The sequence below is a fragment of the Urocampus carinirostris genome, chromosome 9, assembly GCF_059441175.1.
Source record: "Urocampus carinirostris isolate Australia breed hairy pipefish chromosome 9, RoL_Ucar_1.0, whole genome shotgun sequence".
Lineage (NCBI taxonomy): Eukaryota > Metazoa > Chordata > Actinopteri > Syngnathiformes > Syngnathidae > Urocampus > Urocampus carinirostris.
Window position 1 is genome coordinate 7,091,917 of NC_142357.1, and position 19,959 is coordinate 7,111,875.

Below are 19,959 nucleotides of genomic sequence, written 5' to 3' on the forward strand. Positions count from 1 at the left end.
CGCTACTACAACCACTTTTACCTCATTTTATCTCACTTTTAGGGAATGTAATGGCGAACATATTACCAAATCCACTTCGTCTTGCATTTGTTGGGAATGTAATACAACATAAACCATTCCGTCTTTGTTTTTGTTGTGAACGTAATCGAACGGTAATGCACACCGTATATAAATCACTTTTGAGAACTGTTATGCACTCTACCGTAAAGCTTATTATGCAGAAATAAGCTTTGTGGTAGAGTGCATAACAGTTTCAATACGAGCGATTTGAATAGAAAAAGGCAAAATAAACATGTTACCTGCTCAAAAGTGATTTGTATACGGCGTGCATTACCGTTCGATTACATTCACAACAAATACAAAGACGGAATGGTTTAAGTTGTATTACATTCCCAACAAATGCAAGACGAAGTGGTTTTGGTTATATGTTCGCCATTGAATTCCCTAAAAGTGATATAAAAGTGAGATAAAACGAGGTAAAAGTGGTTGTAGTAGCGAGGGGGATGCAAATCTCGGCAAGGATGCATTTCTCGGCATAACGCCGGCTCGGCAGCTTTTATACCCGTGGTCCACACGAGAAAATGACGCGGAAATGACGCGATGTGGAAGCGGAACAGTCGCCGGCGTCTGTTTTGCGGGCATACCACCGATAAACAGCGGGTTGGCCAATTTTGCGCATTTTCAAAAAAACCCGCAAAATTTTACCCGCGATACAGACGCAAACGGCTGTGTGACCGGGCCCTTAGGTTGCAAGTTACGCTAACAACTTTAGATCGTGTTTTATGTGCTGTCAGCCCCATGGCCTGACCTTCTATAGCAGGGTTGTGGAACTAATTTAGGCTCGGGAGTAGTAGATCAAAGTGAGAGAAAAAGAGAAGGAAAGAATAAGGGAGGGATTGAAAGAAAGAGAAAATTATGTACAGAAAAAGAGAAAAAAAATGAAAGAACGAAAGAACAAAAGAGAGTTTATGAGAGAGACAGTGTATATGATCGCATATAGGCCTACAAAGCCTATAAGCGACACACTAAAACTGCTTTAAAATAGCCACATACTAAAAGAAATTCAAAATATTAAGAACGTATTTACTAAACATTGATGATATTTTAATTATGTAGTCAGTAAAAATGAATAGTTTGGGCGGTCTAAATCACTATTTTACTTGAGTTTTTTTTTCTATCTAGTAATGTTTCAAATTATCAGATAATGTTTAGGGATATTGTGAGCCTGTGATTAAGGGCTATACAAATAAACAAGACTTGACTTGACAAGAAGGGCCAGGGGCCCGGATAAAAAATATTTATTATTTTTGTATTTACTAATAGTGTCTGCAAACTGAGACCTCAGAAATACATACATGAGGGAAAATAAAAGACGTTCTTTTAGAGCCTCTTTTTGCAAAATTCAATCAATGCAAAAAAACTATCACTCTATCTACCCTGGTCATATCCCTCGAGAGGGGTGACCGACAGCAAGACAAACAAAGAAAAGAAAAAAGGGAAAAAGTAGTAAATAAACACACACACAAATCTTTTGACCACGGCCAACCCAAATGCCCAAACACTCAACAAGTTAAGCACCAGACGTAAAATAGTCTTCTGGTTGTCCCATTTATTTCACTTAAAGTCTGTTAAAAGAGTCAATTACAATGGACACACATGAGCCAAAGGGACAACAACAATAAGCCAGCTTCCGCGCTAGCTTAGCGGTCAAAAACCTTTGCCTTTCCGGGTAGAATACCCATCAGACAAAAATTTGCCTGTGCCAATCAATGTATGTTTTACAAAAAAAAAAGCTAGTAAATGTATCCAGCTATTTGAATGTTGGGGAGACAGCTACAAGAGTGTTACCAACTTAAGACATTTTTTTAGAAGTACTTAAAAAAACCATACATACTGTATCATCATTATATTATTGCATTTGGAGGGCCGTATCAAAAAGCCCAACAGCTCTGTTTGCCCATCCTTGGTCAAATGGATAATGCAGCTCCAGATAACTTTTTTCAGTACCTGTTGTTGATGTTGATATCTTATGTGGGATACTCGGGACAAAAAAACAAACCAAAAAACACAATATTTGCAGGGTCTTTCATTCTTCTCCCTTTCCCTTTTTTTCTTGCCAATCCTCATCTAAAAGCTGTTATTTCCTCCTGGCAGATTCAGACAACTCCTTACTACGTTACCTTAGTGATGACAAGATTCTGGTCATTGAGGAGGAGCCCGAAGGTCCGGGTAGGGAGAGCCGGCGGGACTCTACCAGGCGCTCTCGGCGCAAGAGCCGCAATCCCAGCAGCCCGAGCTTTCCCCTCAGCCCGTCCATGCTGTCTTCAACACTGCGCTTAGAGCAACCACCAGATCCTTTGCCTGTATGTACACGTTCACCTATGTAGCTGTAGTGGTGTAACCCAATAATAGATTAATAGTGAGCAGCAAATTATTTTTGTAGTTCTTAGTCAATTAAATAGCAATCAATGACTTCAAATTATTTTAAAACAAATGCTGTTTTTAATGTTTTTGAATTTATCTCACCCCTTGGAGTTCTTTTGTTTCCCACCAACAGAGAACCAACGCTGTGTTATAAATTGTAGATAAAGAAATCCAGCCCTCATCACAAAGTTAACTCGGCGAACACAACAGAAAATGTCAAATGTATACTTTTAAAAATGTCCTTGTTCAGGGGATACCAAATGATAATATTCCCTTGATTGCTCAATTTGCTTCACTTTAAATTAAATGAAAATAGCTTTACTTTAGTTTTCTGGCCATACTCAATATGTGTGAAAAAAACTTTACCGCTACTGTTAAGGAGCGTAATAGATACTCAGTGATGTTTTTTCTCCGCATTATTTTACCAAATCAAATGCCCGCAAACCAAAGAAAACAGGTACGCAACCCACGAGTTGAGAAACATTGATCCAAACAATATTCTGGTAAACTTTGAAATTTTAAGTTTCTATTTTGTCTGACTTTGGAAACTACTTGGCTCAGAGGATACATCTGAGGATTTGATTACCTGAACAGGCTGAAGTAGGACCTGTTTTGAAAGTAAAAAGACTTATTTTGGCACCATGTGGTTGTTGGCAGATGGTTGACTTGATTGAAGTTTACTTTTTATTTATACTCCAAACAAAACAAACAAAAGTTAAAATGTGGTTATTTTGTGTTCACTAAAAACATAAAATAGAGCATTATATTATTCTTATTTTTATCGTTCTTTCTGTTCTTATTAATAGAGGAAAAATTTAGACTTTAGACAGATTTTAAAATTACAAAAAGAACAGGAGAAAGAGCCTTCAGATAATAAATGTCAAACTGTTCTTCAGTCGGAGGGCCCTTTCTTTTTATTAACGCTTCTGAATTACGAATAGAGATCCATCCTAAAGGGTTTGAAAATCAAAGAACAGCAATATGATTGGCCGATTAGGAAAATGATGTAAACAGTTCACAAAACAACAAACAACACTGCACAGTAAAAGTCAAAATATAGAACTGACATCCAATGCAATCTCCTTTGCAGGTGTCCAATATTAAAAAAAACTAAATAATAATAAGAATGTATTTCATGTATGGATATGTATATATTACCCACTAAATGTTTTAGTGTTCATTTGCCATCCCTCCATTATCAGCACCCCTTGTCCTCAGTAGGGTCCTGTCAAAAAGAACTCTAAGTTGTGCAGAACCGAAGTGCAGAAACAATTATTAGTACAGCGCGCGGTGGTCTTTCATTTGGGCAAAGTTTGGTGTACAAGAAGTTGCGTAGCAACGAACACTCGTGTTCCAGTTGGTCCAAAAAGCCAGGACAACATCAAATTGAAGACAACAAACTAGCAGAGAGCAAAGGAAACTGAGTATTTAAACTGTGACTAAGGAATGGCACGATAGGATGGAAATTAGTACAAGTTGCCAAAGCTGTGAGGAAGAAAATTGAACCCAGAAGTCTTTCTAAATAAGATAATATCACGTGAGAGAAGAGCAAGAGAGTAATAGAGATGGAAATTGAGTCCAGGAATGTGATACATCCACCTGGCACTGTTTTCAAAATTATATTCATTCATCCATCCATTATCTGCATCGCTTATCCTCAGTAGGGTGGCGGGGGTGCTGGAGCACATCCCAGCTATCTTCGGGCAGTGGGCTGGGAATACCCTGGACTGGTTACCAGCCAGCTGCAGGGAACACAGAGACAGGCAATTCACTCACTCATTCACAACTAGGTAAGATTTGGACCGGCCAATCTACCTGAAATGCATGCTTTTGGAATGTGGGAGGAAACTGTAGTGCCAGGAAGAAACCCACACAAGCACGGGGAGAACATGCAAACTCTGCACAGAAAGGCTGGTCGCTGGATTTGAACCCATGACCGTGCCACGGACGTGCTAACCACTCAGCTGCTGTGCCACCGAGAACTCATTATATTGAGAGGAAAGATCAAGTTAGTACAGGAAACGTAAACATTTATTAATTCATTTACATTAATAGAATTTAACTGCTGAGTAGTTAAATGCAGTTGACCAAGTAATAAATATTGCATCTGTTAATAAGTAATGCATTCTCATCTGAGGTACATTCAAATAAAAAAGGATGTGTTTACTTGGATACTGTTTGGCTTTTGAATAGAAATTCATGACAATTTCATGGGCGTCCAAAAAGCATATCCTGTAGGGACAGTTCTGCGGATACTTTATGGTTTTAGAAATATCCAACTGCTCAGTTTACATGCTGTTTGGGAATCCCTCTTGTGTTTTTTATATAATAAGAATTTCCCCCTCAAAGCACTCATAAAAATCATCATCTTGGTGCTCACAAACAATTTTTGGAGGAAGAGTCGTTTTATCACGGCACTTCTGTTCGCCTCAAGTAAAAGTATAATAGAACTCACCTTAGATTCACCCTCCGTTGAAGTAGTCAGTTTGATCTTCTGGCTGCTTTCTGGATTAGAAGAACAACAAGGAGACTTTCACACCTGCCCGTCTCGCTTGCACAGACAGGTGTCTCTATGCACATCCAGACTCACACAAACTAATTTATATGCAAGAAATCTTATCTCAGCATCCGACCTAACATCCTCGTCACCACAGACACAGCGGATCCTAAATAAGAATTTATTCCAGGCACACGCGCACAAATGGTTGTAGGTGAGGACGTGTATGACTCAGCACCGGCTTTGCCAATTATGAAAGCGCTTTGGATGCACTACAAATGCACCACAATGCAAACAGACTGTCCTCTGGCTCTCATCTTCGAAATGTTCTGTTTACTTTCATGACTCAAGTAAAATAAAGCACACTTACATGTACTGATACTGCGCTAATAAACAAGTCACTATTAGTTTTGCTCTCCCACAATGTGCATGGCTAATAATTCATTTTTTTATCCAGCATGGATGTCCAAACTACAGCTGAGTGGCTATTTACGGCCCACTGACCAATGTTTTGGAGGCGTGCTACAGTTAATGAACATTATATACGTACATAAAGGGAGCAGGAATGGCTTATTGATGCCAATATAATAGAATATACATTTATTATCATTGTTACAAAATGGGTTGAACATATTGTGACAAGGAAATTGGACATGGTACTCCAGTTTAAATAGCAGCAGATAGCAGTGACTGAGCTAAAGGTCCAAAAATTCAACTGAATTATTTCCTACTTTTACACCACAAAATAAGAAATACAGGTATTCCATTGGCGCCACAGCAGATGAGTGGTTAGTGCGTCAGCCAAATGGTGCAGAGGTCTAGGGTTCTATTTTAACTACCGGCCTTCCTGTGCAGAGTCTGCATGTACTCCCCGTGCCTCCGAGCACTCCGGTTTCCTCTTACATTCTAAAAACATGCATGTCAGATTGATTGGTGGGCCCAAATTGTCCCTAGGTGTGAACGAGGGCGTGAATGGTCTCTGTGTGCCCCGGCAACCAATTTCAGGGTGTCCCCTGCCCACTTCCCGAAGATGCCTGGGATGGGCTCCAGCACACCCACGACCCTATTAAGGAGAAACAGTGCAGAAAATGGATGGATGGATTACATCATTGGCAGAAAATGTGCTAATTTAAAAGGGACAATGTGAATTATCTGACCACCAGATGCTGCTTTTTTGCAGGGATTGGGAAGGTATGGCTTCCAAACCAAATATGGCTCTTTTCGTGAGTACATCTGGCTTGGAGAGGAAATACAGACATGCTAACATTTTTTGTACCATTCAAATTTAAATGAAAACAGTAGCACCACAGTGATTTGGTCTAGTCTGAACACTTTTTTGCTCATTTTTTTGGCTACAGCTCTGCCTCTTCTTTTCAACAAAAAAAAAATTAGAAAAATTAGAAGATGTCGAAAAAGATTAAACTGGATAAATCGGACAAATCGGACATTATGGATAATTTACGCCTCTTTATCCAGGACAAAGTCAAGGGGATGAAATAAGAATTCAAAGATATGACAGACGAGATCAAGGGGATTAAATACAAGTTCACCAAGCTTGAAGACAAAGTTGAAAAAAACCCAGGCCTTTTAAAAGATGAAAAAAGATGCTCAACTATGCAAAAATGCTTATGAAAAATATCGATTCATGGAATTCCTGCAAAATAATGTACCGAAATCGCCACGTAGCCTTCTAATCTACAGAATCAGAATTACGGTTTACGCACAAGCTCGAGAGATTCAAATGATTTTTCTGATACAAACACAGATACAATAGCCGGACAAGTGATTTCTAAATGACAAGAGCTGGATATAAACATCAACACACGGAATATTGCTTACTGCTACCACATTCAAATTCAAATAAAAGACCTGCAGCTGTACTTCTTCGTTGACACAATAGAAATAAAATATTTGCCATATTAAAACAAGGCCCCAAACCAAGAGGAGAAGCACTCTACATCAATAAAAACCTGAGCAAAAAAATGCAAAAATTGCAAAAATGCATGAGATCTGAAAAAAAAGAAGGATAATTAAAGAAACCTGGATATCACATCCTAGATTTTTGTCAAAACCCAAGGCCGAAATCCAGAAGAGTGAGCTTATCAGGCCGATTGAAGACTTGACATACTTTATTAAAAATAAGCTTCTCAAAATAGAAATCAGACATATAGTGTGCCAAATAAATTTCAAAACTAGCACTGATGAATTTATCATAAAATTGATTAAGTAATTACTATGCTCAATTATTTCACCGCTTAGATATATTTTCAACTTATCTTTCAGAAAAAGGAGTTTCCCTAAGCCCATTAAAAACGCAAAAGCTATCCCAATCAACAAAGGATTTTAAAAGAAAAACTACTTTAAAATGAATTTAATATGAAAACTTATATTTAAAATAATCACAGTTTTAAGCCAAGTGGACAATAACGTTTTTCTTTGCAGTATAAAGTGTCTCTTAACAAGCAACTGTTAATTTTGATTAAATTCCAAAAAGGAAATTGTATTATTTTCATCTCCTCTAGGTAACTTCAATTATTTTATATATATATATATATATATATATATATATATATATATATATATATATATATATATATATATATATATATATATATATATATATATATATATATATATATATATATATATATATATATATATATATATATATATATATATATATATATAGAGGAAGCTGACATGGTTGTCTGCCAAAGTCAAAAACTTAGTGAAAAGGCTGGGCAAATAAATAAGAAAAAAATGGTGCAGTTTACTCACTTTGAGTCTCCATAGTTCGTATTCGAACTTTGTAGCTCTCATTTTTTGGTTGCACTACACAATACAGCGGCATCCAGTTGTCAAATATTACTGTGTGATCAAAAGCTCTGAGTTTCTTATTTAAAAAAAATCTATAAAATAACAGATTCGAGTGTGCCTGGTAAAATTACAGTTATTTAAAACAAAGAGGTTCATGTTCCTGAATGTAACCGCCTAAAGAAACGAATTTGATATATCTATCCTAAATGTGTTTGTCAGATCTTCAAAAAGTTTCCTTCTTATCTTTTAGCGAGGTGCAGACACTCTGCGAGCGGACACAACAGACAGGTGATTTTTATGTTTTAAATTAAATATCTCTGCGTTAAACTAAATGAGTGATTCTATTGCTTAATCATTCTCAATCAATTGTCTTACAGATACTCTGGCTCTGGAAGCTCAGGAGCAGCCTCTATGAAGAAAGTAAAGCAAATTTTACTACCTTACACAATTTCCTTTTTGTTTGGATTTCATTGGCAGTACTTTCGTTTTTCAAGCACCATTCGATGAGTCATATTTTTATTATTTTAAACAAGCGGGCTTCGGCTTTACGTCAACTGTATCCTAGCAACCACTTCTGTTACTGTAATTACCATAGCTATGACTCAACATACACACACATGCATTGAAGTAAGTCGAACAGTTTCCTTCTCCACAAATTGAATTTAAAAAAAACCTCATAAAATAAAATGGCATTCCTTCTAAGGGTCACATTGACACCTTTACTCATCACATGGTGAGTCAGTCCAACTCTCTGAAAACAAATTTCATAATGTTCATTTGTTTTGAGAAAAATGGCAAGATTGGTGTGTTAATGTAAACCTTTTTAACTTGATGCATTTTATTATAAATAATTTATCAGAAACTTTCTACATGTATTTAAGAATGTATATACAGTAGGAAGATTTCACACAGAAATAAAACAATATATAATAACTTGTATCTCATGCCCTATTAGCAGATCATTATGCTCAATATTTTATTCTTGTGTTATTTCTATTTAAACGCTTTATATATTTTTTCAATTACGTATTTGCATTTATAATTTAAAATTATAAATAAAATAGCCAAATTGTGCACAGCAAGTACTACTTATATATAATGTTTGTGCACATGATTAAATAACATTAGCAAAACCAAAACAGGGAATCACACTCCTCAGCCTCCCTGGTAAGGTCTATTCAGGGGTACTGGAGAGGAGGGTCCGCCAGGAAGTCGAATCACGGATTCAGGAGGAACAGTGTGGTTTTCGTCCTGGCCGTGGAACACTGGACCAGCTGTATACACTCTGCAGGGTCTTTGAGGGTGCATGGGAGTTTGCCTGTCCGGTCTACATGTGTTTTGTGGACTTGGAGAAGGCATTCGACCGTGTTCCTCGGGAGGCCCTGTGGGGGCTGCTTCGGGAGTATGGGGTACCGCACAGTCTTATCCGGGCTGTGCGGTCCCTGTATGCCCGGTGCCAGAGTCTGGTCCGCATTGCCGGCAGTAAATCGGATTCGTTCCCGATGAGGGTTGGGCTCCGCCAGGGCTGCCCTTTGTCACCGATTCTGTTCATAATTTTTATGGACAGAATTTCTAGGCGCAGCCTTGGCGGGGATGGAGTCCGGTTTGGGGGCCTCAGCATTGCGTCACTGCTTTTTGCAGATGACGTGGTGCTGTTGGCATCCTCAGGCCGTGATCTTCAGCTCTCGCTGGAGCGATTCGCAGCCGAGTGTGAAGCGGCCGGGATGAGGATCAGCACCTCCAAGTCCGAGGCCATGGTTCTTAGTCGGAAAAGGGTAGTATGCTCCCTCCGGGTCGGGGAGGAGGTCTTGCCCCAAGTGGAGGAGTTCAAGTCTTGTTCACGAGTGAGGGTAGGATGGAACGGGAGATCGACAGACGGCTCAGTGCAGCGTCTGCCGTCATTCGGACCCTGACCGGTCCGTCGTGGTGAAGAGGGAGCTGAGCCGAAAGGCAAAGCTCTCGATCTACCGGTTGATCTATGTTCCTACCCTCACCTATGGTCATGAACTTTGGGTCATGACCGAAAGAACACGATCCCGGATACAAGTGGCCGAAATGAGTTTCCTCCGCAGGGTGGCTGGGTTCTCCCTTAGAGATAAGGTGAGAAGCTCAGTCATCAGGGAAGGACTCGGTGTAGAGCCACTGCTCCTCCGTGTTGAGAGGAGCCAGTTGAGGTGGCTCGGGCATCTAATAAGGATGCCTCCTGGACGCCTCCCTCGGGAGGTGTTCCAGGCATGTCCCACCGGCAGGAGGCCCCGGGCGCGACCCAGGACACGTTGGAGAGACTATGTCTCTCGGCTGGCTTGGGAACGCCTCGGGGTCCCGTCGGATGAGCTGGAGGAGGTGGCTGAGGATAGGGACGTCTGGGCTTCCCTTTTAACGCTGCTGCCCCCGCGACCCGACCTTGGATAAGCGGAAGACAATGGATGGATGGATGGAAAACCAAAACTTGTGTCTCCTGCTCTATTAGCAGATCATTGTGCTCAATATTTTAGTTTTTCACTGTGTTCTTTATATTCAAACGGTTGTATATATAATAAAATATATTGTTCATTAATTATATAAAGAATGTTTTAGTACTGTAGCCCCTTGGGATACAGCATTAATTTGTTCTGAGATGGGACCCTGAAAAAAAAAAGTATAGTGGGATATAAAATTTATGGTAAATAGCAAATGCCTTCCAAACACTCTGGTACTCTATACAAAAACATTAAAATAACAAACTAGAGTAATTACTACTCATATATAATATATGTGGATATGAATGAATAACCAGCTTGGTGTCCTCCGAGACTGGGAGGTCAGTGGTTCGAGTCCCAGCCGAGTCATACCTAAGACTCACAACGTTGGTACCCATGCTACCCTGCTTGGGGCTCTGCATCAGGAGTAGGAATTGGAAGGTTTGGTCACCTAATGATTCCCAACGGCAGGTGTTGCGACACATTGGTTGGGTGAGCAAGGAGACTGGGAATCCCCTTCTCTGTATCAATGTGAGTTCTTGACTCTAGCCACCTCCCACTAGGGAGATATGGCTCTGGTATATACAGACATACATACACCTGATTAAGTAACATTGTAAATAGATAACAGGTATTTTAAAGACATAACTCATCTTACGCACGAACACTATGAAGTTTATAGGGCATGCAACTTTTTAAAGTGTTGATTGCGTGAATAAGGGCCCAATGACATTTTTTTATAGAAAACATTGTAAGGCAGGAACGCCGTATTTCGGGGGTCCAATTTACTGTGTTATTAAAGTTATGGCAAATTATTGAATGATTGATTGATGAAATAGTTGTGCTGTGTTTGTTTTCTTTAGCATAACCAAGAGGTTTAAATGAGAAATAATTATCAACATCATTTTCGTTACTGTGTTGCAGTCTTTCCATTACACCTCTTTGAGAACGAAAACCAAGAAGAGAAGTAAAGGTATATATGTATTTTTTCTTCTTTTTTTCTTGGTGATAGATTAGATATCTATTTTTTTTAGGTTTATATTGTTTTATTTTCTTTTTTTCTAGTGGTTATTTAGTTCATCCAGAACTTGTAAGACCATTTTGACTAGTGGTTTGAGTGGATACTCGTGGTAGGTGTAAACAAGAATTAACAGTTTTTTTTTTCACTGCAGTTCATTGATTCACTAAAAGGAGGTAAAATACTAGGGACAAGCTATGTTTTAAGTCTGTTTAGTGATTGAAGCCAATACCAGTATTCACTGCCTTCTAGTGACCATTCAACAATTAGGAAACTGGAATGAAAATAATGGTACATTTCAATGAAAAAATGTATTATTGGGGAAAAATATGTGGTTGGATTTGAAAGTTGTTTTTTCAAATTGATGAGTCATTTTTTTGCAGAGAAAATGAATTTTACATAACAATTATATCAGTATGTGGTATTGGTATCCATCACAATTGCACATTCACAATTGATTATTTTGCATAAAGTTGCAATCGAACCGGGCACCTTGTTTGACAGGGAATTAGGTTACAAAAGCACTGAAAGATTCTTTCTCCTCACCTCAGGTTCACTCACCAGTGCCAGTCGAAGAAGGATTTCCTGTAAGGATCTCGGCCACGGAGACTGCGAAGGCTGGCTGTGGAAGAAAAAAGACGCAAAGGGATACTTTACGCAGAAGTGGCGAAAGTATTGGTTCATCTTAAAAGAATCGTGCCTATATTGGTACACCAACCAAAATGTAAGTCCATGTGTGAATATGAAACCCAAACCTGTACGCTATTACTGTTCACTTGTATTGACAAAATGAAGAAAAAAAACACACCCAAGTAAGGGTGGACACAAAATGTAATAAAAACATATATCTGTTGAATTTTCCACTAATATACATCATGTATTTGCTGGTTCTAAAACAGTATTGTCAATAAAGGTTCAAGATCTGAACTGCAGATTTGGCAGCACTTTAATGTATACATGTCATTACATTCTTTGATCATTCCTATGAGCCAAAAACATAGACTTAACTTTTACATTGATAATGATAGTGCTTCTCAACCAGTGTGCCTTGAGACTTATTCTAGTCTGTCACAAGAAACTATCCAATTCCATTGAATTCTTGACAGCAAATTGACAATTACTCATAAAAAGCATTCAATTTTCGAGTATCTGTGCTATCTCTTGGAATAAATCTTTGAAGAAGAATATACCTTTATTATCATTGTTGCAAAATGGGTTGATCATATTGTGACAACGAAATTGGATGTGGCACTCCAGTGACACATTTAACTGTAAGGATAAAAAAAACAATTAAAAAAGATAAAAAGATAATTTACACAATATTTACACAAGATGAGACATGGGCATGTAGAGGCAGAAGATATTTACATTGGGTGTTTAGTTACAGTTTTGGGATCGTATTAGTGCAATATGTGGTAGTGCAAAATAGGCAAGGAGTAATTTTTTTTGTTCTTCTTTATCCATATTAAATTCCGAAATGTATAATATAATAACAACAGATTTGCTGTCGCTATTTATTTGATTATACGAAGGTGTTTTTTTTCCAAAGACATTTGAAGAAAACACGGATGAATGAATGAAAAAATAAATAAATATATAAATAAACCTTCTTCTTCCAGCTTTCTCAGGACATTGGACACCCTAAAATGGGTGATCTAAAATATCTTAAATTAAAATAGTTACACTAAAAATAAGCAACATTTTTTGCCAATGATGAAATATTTTATCTTTTTGCAGTGTACTATTTTCAGAGCTCTCATAAAGGGTATTCCCTACTTATTATCATATAACCAAACATTATTGTCCCTTGATGATTGAAACATTAAAAAGAAGCTTGGGGAAGATAAGTACTTTTTAAAAAATATTTACCATAGTTAGTGAGCTACGTTTTTTTTTTTTTTGCTTTATGAAAAAAGTACGCCTTGCTGAAATAAGTTATACTGTATATGATTATGCAGGTGACAAATATTGCAGCACTGTCAAAACATGTTGATGAGTGCTTTTGTTTAATGTGAAGTGATGAAAGGCTCGAACTCAGGCAACATAAACAACACATTTAGTTCGCGAGACGGTTGTCCACTCAAATTTCTGTAACAGTTTGCGTGACAGTTCCCACCCCCAATGCTCACTAATAAAGTCGCACCACTCTCCATCTGTCTCCGCCTGCAGGACGAGAAGGCTGAGGGCTTCATCAGCCTCCCAGAGTTCAGAATAGACCGAGCCATCGAGTGCAGACGGAAATTGTGAGTGGCGAAATTAATAATCGGGCACATTTGCTCTTGCCTGCACAACACGAGCTCACACAAAAGCACTAATCAGCCTTCTTCTCTCTGGCTAACTGCAGTGCCTTTAAAGCCTGCCATCCCAAAATCAAGAGCTTCTTCTTTGCCACAGACTGTCTTGAGGAAATGAATAGGTGAGTGTGAGGGTGGTATGTGTGTGGGTTTTCACTAATGGAGTCAAACAAATTTACACACTAAGAGTGCCGACCGCTACAAGGGATTACGTTAAAAAAGAATGAGCTCCAGCTGGGTTTTTGAAGAGGAAGAAATAAGTTCTTATTTTCTCTGCATGTTTGCTTAACATGTTTTGAGATCAGACCGGTAAAGCAAATACTGGATCTGAGCAGTTCTGATGTTTTTATTACAATTACAATAAATTTAAGACTACACAGTGCTCATGATTAAAAGCCACATGATCAAATTTATGACCGAAACCTAATGTGGTCCTTTGTATAAGCCCCACCGTATTTTAAGTCAGCATTTACAAAGACAAGCACTTTTATTACTGTGCCGAAGAAAACGCGAATGAGGGCTGCGTCACGTAAAATGTGAACCCTACATTTCTAGAATACAGCGCATGTTATCGTTTATCGAGCGACCTGATTTTGACGCCGATGACAAGATAAGAGTAGTGTAGCGTTTTTGATAAATAACTTCTACTGCTGTTCAATTTGGATGTGTACATTGAGGACTTGATTTGTGTATGAAAAAGTTGAAACGTGTAGTAAATACTGAATAAAATACCGCCAAACCTTCCGCTTAGTTGCTGTTATGTATTAGATGAAAAATGTTGCCAAAACATTGACACATTTTTATCGTAGGGTGCTTTGTATATAGGTGTTTTCCTCTGTGCTGCCATGAAAAAAAGAGTGAGACTGAATTTATAGCTGCAGTGTTTAAAATGTAGCAAAAGAGTAGCGGCTTGGATTCTGTAATTTACGGTGCACTATTGATAAACAAAACATTCTGGACTTGAGAGTCCAGAACAAGGCGGTATTGTTTTACAAAATGACCAGTCAAAATGGCTGACAATCACTTATACTGTATAAAGAAGGCTGGCTTTGACTAAAACATAACTTTAGCTGTTCAGTGTAAAGATCCCTTCTTCACATTAGCCCTCTGTGCAGACTGACAGGTGTTGATAAACTCAAGAGCTCCTACTGACAGCAAACTAACACCACAGCAAACTGTATAACAACTGAAAGAGTAGATATATGAAGACGTCAAGTGATTATATCAAGTAAAGAAATGACACTCTATTATAAAAATAATTACTGTATGAAGTGCATAAGTTTCAACGATATAAACTACAGAATTAATAAGAAGTTTACCAATGTGGATACTCATACATCATACATCATACCGTATATGCAGTGAAACAATTCAATATTCCAACAGTTCTTGATTAAGACTTTACCGTGTTGTTTTTTTGTAAATTGTTTACGTCCACTGAGTGATAGTTGCATTAGTGCTATCTGATCAGACTGTTAAGGCACACGTCCCACTGATGACATTGAAAGATAACAAAGAGTCCTTAACAAGCTATTATACAGTCCCACTTTTTTGTGGGAATTTACCTTATCTTATATTACGAGCCTAATATGTTCTATCCATCCATCGCTTTTCTACACTGCTTATCCTCAGTAGGGTCCTAGGGATGGACAAGCCCATCCCAGCTGTCTTCGGGCAGTGGGCAGGGGACACCCTGAACTGGTTGTTCATTCACACCTAGGGACAATTTGGACCAGCCAATAAACCTGACATGCATGGTTTTTTTGGGGAATGTAGGAGAAAACATGGGGAGGACATGCAAACTCTGCACAGGAAGGCTGGTAGCTGAATTTAATCCCAAGACCTCAGAACTGTGTCGTGGATGCGCTAACCACTCACCCGCCGTGCAGGCCAATACCAATACGTTCAAATACTGCAAAAAAATATATAGAACGTGTCTGCAAGGAGCATGATCTTAAGCATGTGTTCATAGATAGAACTGTTGCAGTTGTGAAAGAATAAAATCCACCAATTCATGTGAGTTTGATTTAGAAAATTAGATACAGTTAGCATGTATATTGGGTTTCTGTACTACAAGAAAATAGTTATCTGGGGCAATAAGGAAGCAGAGGGAAAAGACGTAAATCGAGCATGTGCATAAGGCATCAGATGAAACAAATGGGTTTACATGAACGAGTAACAAGACTACGACTGGCTTAAACCTAATTTCTTAGTCTGACTGTAAGCAATCTGAATAAGGCAATATTCGATTACAGTGCACATTTTCATGGCTCTGCAAAACTCAAATACGGGTCCATAGATCCAGTCTCAATTAATGATGTTTCGTTTGCAAAAGAACTGGCTCTATGAGCTGGCTGTTGGGGGTTAAATTTCCTTTTCTTTTATCTGTGAAGACTCGGGTGGGGAAGAGGTGAATTTGGCCGACCCCCGGATCTCTGGGTCCGACAGCAGCCTCCGCTCTTGGAGCCGGCTACGCAGACTGCGTGATAGTGTAACAGGACCCAGGTGGAGGAACTAGCTCCAGCTGGTGTTACACATTTGTTTTATATATGTATATATGTACCGTAAATTCCGGGCTATAGAGCGCGCCTTATTATAAGCCGCACCCACCACATTTTAAGAGGAAAACCGATTTTGTACTTACACAAGCTGCAACCGTATATAAGCCGCATGCGCCCACATTAAAAAAGGTAACAAACACAAAATTAACCCAGGCCCAACTTTAAGTCCCGCAATTGTAACTGAATATCCTTCATTAAAGTACACAGTCCAAAAATCACAGCCGGCAAAATGAACGGAAAATGATACCGGTACTTAAGGTTTGATGCAGACCGGCAGAGTCCGGGTCCCGTTGAAAGTAATCCAAAGAAAAAAGTGTATATTTCCAAAGGTAAGGATGGGAAAAATATATATACACTATTGTCCGCCGTGTCCACAAACACTCACCTTTACCGGTCCCCACTTCCCGTCAGCCCCCGTTTGTTATGCCCCTTCTTTTTGATTCGCCCGTCCAAAACATCAGAATAAGCGTCCAACATAAATACAAATAAATACATTACAAAAATATACAGTTGCAAATACATATTATACATGGTTACACATGTTTACAAAGAAAGACGGTACACCGAGAGAGTTTTCAAAGCTTTAATAATAATAATATAACTTTCATCCGGGCAGTTAATGGTAGCAACACGCTAGCAACACGCTCGCAACACAGTAAACGGGTCTGTTAAAAAAACATACCGTAGTTGTAAAAATCACGGTAAAGCGTCCTCATCTTCCTCCTTAGAACTGAACCCATCCAAGTCGTCTTCCTCAGTGTCGGAAAGAAACTTTGTCATATAAACGTCGTCCCACGCTCCCGCAGCGGGACTCGCGCCGTTACTGTCGCTGGAACTTTCATCCACTCCTGATTCTGTGCCCTTCTATCCGTCAAGCAGCAGACCGGCTTTTCAGAACCTGTTGGTGATGGTGGATTTTTTAATGTTGCCCCACGCTGTCAGGATCCACTGGCAGACTTGCGAAAAAGTTGCCTTTCGCATGCGGCCAGTTTTAGTGAAAGATTTCTCGCCGCTAGTCGAGCCAAGAAGTTGCAGTCTTCCTCGGCGCATACATTCCACTGGTGTAAATCTTACCTTTTGTACTCGAGCGCCGCTGGCGGACGTTAGAAAAATTACAAAATTAGAAAAATTGGCCGCATCACTAAATAAGCCGCAGGGTTGAAAGTTTGGGGGAAAAGTAGCGGCTTATAGTCCTGAATTTACGATATATATTTATGTGTGTGTATATATATATATCTAAGTATAAAATAACATTGCCATCAATTGGTATTATTCAAGACTCAATTAACAAATCACTATAACTGTACCTTCCAAAACAACTCGCTTCATGTTATTTGGTATCAAAATATACAAATTAACATCACAATACACCCTCAACCCAGCCCAGCACATCATGGTATACCTAACCCAAGGCCCTATTTGTTGCTTATGCTAATGGGTGACTCACTCTTACTATTTCACTTTTTGTAAAGTTTACAGACATTACAAACAACATTTACACACATATTTTTTACATATTATCATCCCCACAGTAAGTGTGTTCCCAGTCCCACCTGCAAAGTAGATGATAGATGTCAGTCTTACACGACACAATTTAATCATTGGCATTAGGGTTCATTTATTGAGAAAGTCTCACTAAATCACGTGAGATTCTGTGAAAATTGGCCCAAGCATCCTTCTCTGACCTGTGTGACTTTGCTATCTACCGGTGATATACCGGTATTTCTCTTACCATTTCTGCTACACAAAACTCAATTCCCTAAAAAGCCCTGCGACTGGCTGGCAACCAGTTCAGGGTGTCCTCTGCCTACCGCCCAAAGATAGCTGCGATGGGCTCCAGCACCCCCACGACCCTACTGAGGATAAGTGGTGCAGATAATGGATGGATGGATGAATGGAATACCCTAAAAAAAAGCAACTTCCGCCAACAGTCAAATATGGATTACACAACATGAATCCCAAAATATAAAATTTTAACTAGTCAGCAACCCTTGTTGCGCTACAATAGGTGGGCTGTGGCAGGGTTTGGCCGACATGTAAAGCCTGTCTTGTTACAACATCTAATTCAAATAAGACTGTATAAACAAAGGCAATGAACTATGATGAGTGGATAATAATTTTTTTTTTTTTTTAAATCAGCGAGAGATAAGCTATGACCCCAATGTACCGACCAGCTCCGAATTTCAGGCCAATTTGGGTCAGGCTTAAGATATTACCTCTAGGCTGCAAGTGGCAGATAAATCATTTTCCTGCTTATTAAAAGCTTGCTCTCTTCAGAGCTATCCAAACTTTTGCTATCAAATCAACACAATATACTGTATTTCCTTGCGAGCTGACATTCGGACACCAACTCAACATGCAATTGGCTAATCCAACAGCTTTCTCGAAGAGTGATATTACAGGACTCAGCTTTCAGGATTTTTTTTTTAAGGCCACCGGGTAGATTTATGAGCCTAGTAACAACTAATGGCTGAAAAGTAATTGGTTAAATTCTTGAATATGAAAGCACACATCTGGAAGTAGCGCAACCATGGAGAAGCAATGAAAGCAACTTGACAGACAAATTTGAATTATTTGAGAAGTATTCATCCACAAAATGTAATGAACATTACATAATTCTGATATTTTTTAGGCCAGCAGTGAAGGCCAAGCAGCCTAGACAGCTCACCACTGCCATCATTTATGCATACATTTGCTTATAGTTTTTTTCTTTGCTTTCACTTTCAATATGTTTACATACACAAAATGAAAATGATGAGTTCCCTGGCCGTGGTATTCAGATTAAATTTCTATTCTTAGTTACAGCCTGATTATTCCGAGTCTGCAGGGACGCGGGACAAGTTTGTATCTGCTGTAGAAAAGAGTAGGCAGACAGAAGAGAGAGAGACAGGACAGGATGTGTGACTGATAGATAAAAAGCCATCTGAGAATCATAGTTCTGAGACTTGGAAAGGAAACAGTAAGCACTGTCTCTCTGCATCCGTCGCTCTCATTTACTCTCGGCTTTTGTCTCCTCATCAAGGGGATGAAGTCAGTTAGAAAAAAAAGAAATGTTCAGAGACACAACGTTAATTATTTAAAGTGAATCTTTTTTTATTTATCACCTTCCTGTTACCCGGCATAACCCAACATTTTCTCTGCCCTTCCTTTTCTTTTTTTATTTCCTTGCCAAACTTAATTCACTGCTTCTCAATTAATAAACCCCAGGACTATGTACGCCTTAAAAAAATCTTTGTCTTAGCTTTTGGGAGGAGACTTGTATTGGTTTATTTTATTTGCCCCGAACCCCCAAACCAAACATCTTTTTTTTTTTAATTTAAGTGATTACATAATATCGGTGAGGACCAGACAACAATATTAGTGGTAACACGTTACATCTGTCCGTGGCAAATCTACACTTATCAACGTGATTTTGTTGAAAAAAGAAACTCAAGCGTCTGATCGGCGTGATTGGGTTGTAATGTTTTTGAGTGACAGCTTAATTTATTTGGTTTTGTGTTGTCCGCTGCCAACATTTTTAACATGGCAAGCACACCGATCCTTGCTCTGCTCCCTTTGTGCTCGCAGTGAAGTGCTACAGAAGCTTTGAAAAAAATCCTCGTCTTAGCTTTTGGGAGGAGGCTTTCATTTGTCTTTCACCCTGTCTCTTTTTGCCTGTCTCGGATCTATGGGATCGCCTGAGGGCCTGCTAGACTTCGTGTCTACACATTTATAGTCAATGCTTATACTACGTGAAAGCTAAAAATAAATAAAACACTCTTCCAATTAGAACACCACCACACCCTAGTGTGGTGTACAATTTTACTTTACTCTGGGAAAAAAAATGAATTTGAATTCCCGATATAAGGCAAAACTGGAAATTTTGGTATTGTTACGTTCTAAGTAAATA

General features: G+C 38.9%; 1 protein-coding gene and 1 long non-coding RNA gene across 6 annotated transcripts in view; one reads left to right on the top strand and one right to left on the bottom strand.

The window, feature by feature from the left end:
* Positions 1 to 19,959, top strand: part of LOC148359214 (connector enhancer of kinase suppressor of ras 2) — a 111,271-nt gene that overhangs the window by 79,225 nt on the left and 12,087 nt on the right. For all 5 annotated transcript variants that reach the window (XM_088344417.1, XM_088344419.1, XM_088344420.1 and 2 more), the window contains 7 exons: positions 2,155 to 2,363; positions 7,989 to 8,026; positions 8,116 to 8,158; positions 11,122 to 11,170; positions 11,767 to 11,939; positions 13,385 to 13,458; positions 13,560 to 13,631. In XM_088344417.1, coding sequence (XP_088200543.1) covers positions 2,155 to 2,363; positions 7,989 to 8,026; positions 8,116 to 8,158; positions 11,122 to 11,170; positions 11,767 to 11,939; positions 13,385 to 13,458; positions 13,560 to 13,631 — 658 coding nt within the window. The remainder of the gene's footprint in view (positions 1 to 2,154; positions 2,364 to 7,988; positions 8,027 to 8,115; positions 8,159 to 11,121; positions 11,171 to 11,766; positions 11,940 to 13,384; positions 13,459 to 13,559; positions 13,632 to 19,959) is intronic.
* LOC148359215 (uncharacterized) lies at positions 3,310 to 8,294 on the bottom strand. Its single transcript, XR_015851386.1, has 4 exons — positions 8,178 to 8,294; positions 4,880 to 4,929; positions 4,240 to 4,406; positions 3,310 to 4,166 (listed from the first exon to the last, which is right to left on the bottom strand). It is a non-coding gene; the product is annotated as an uncharacterized LOC148359215 (long non-coding RNA).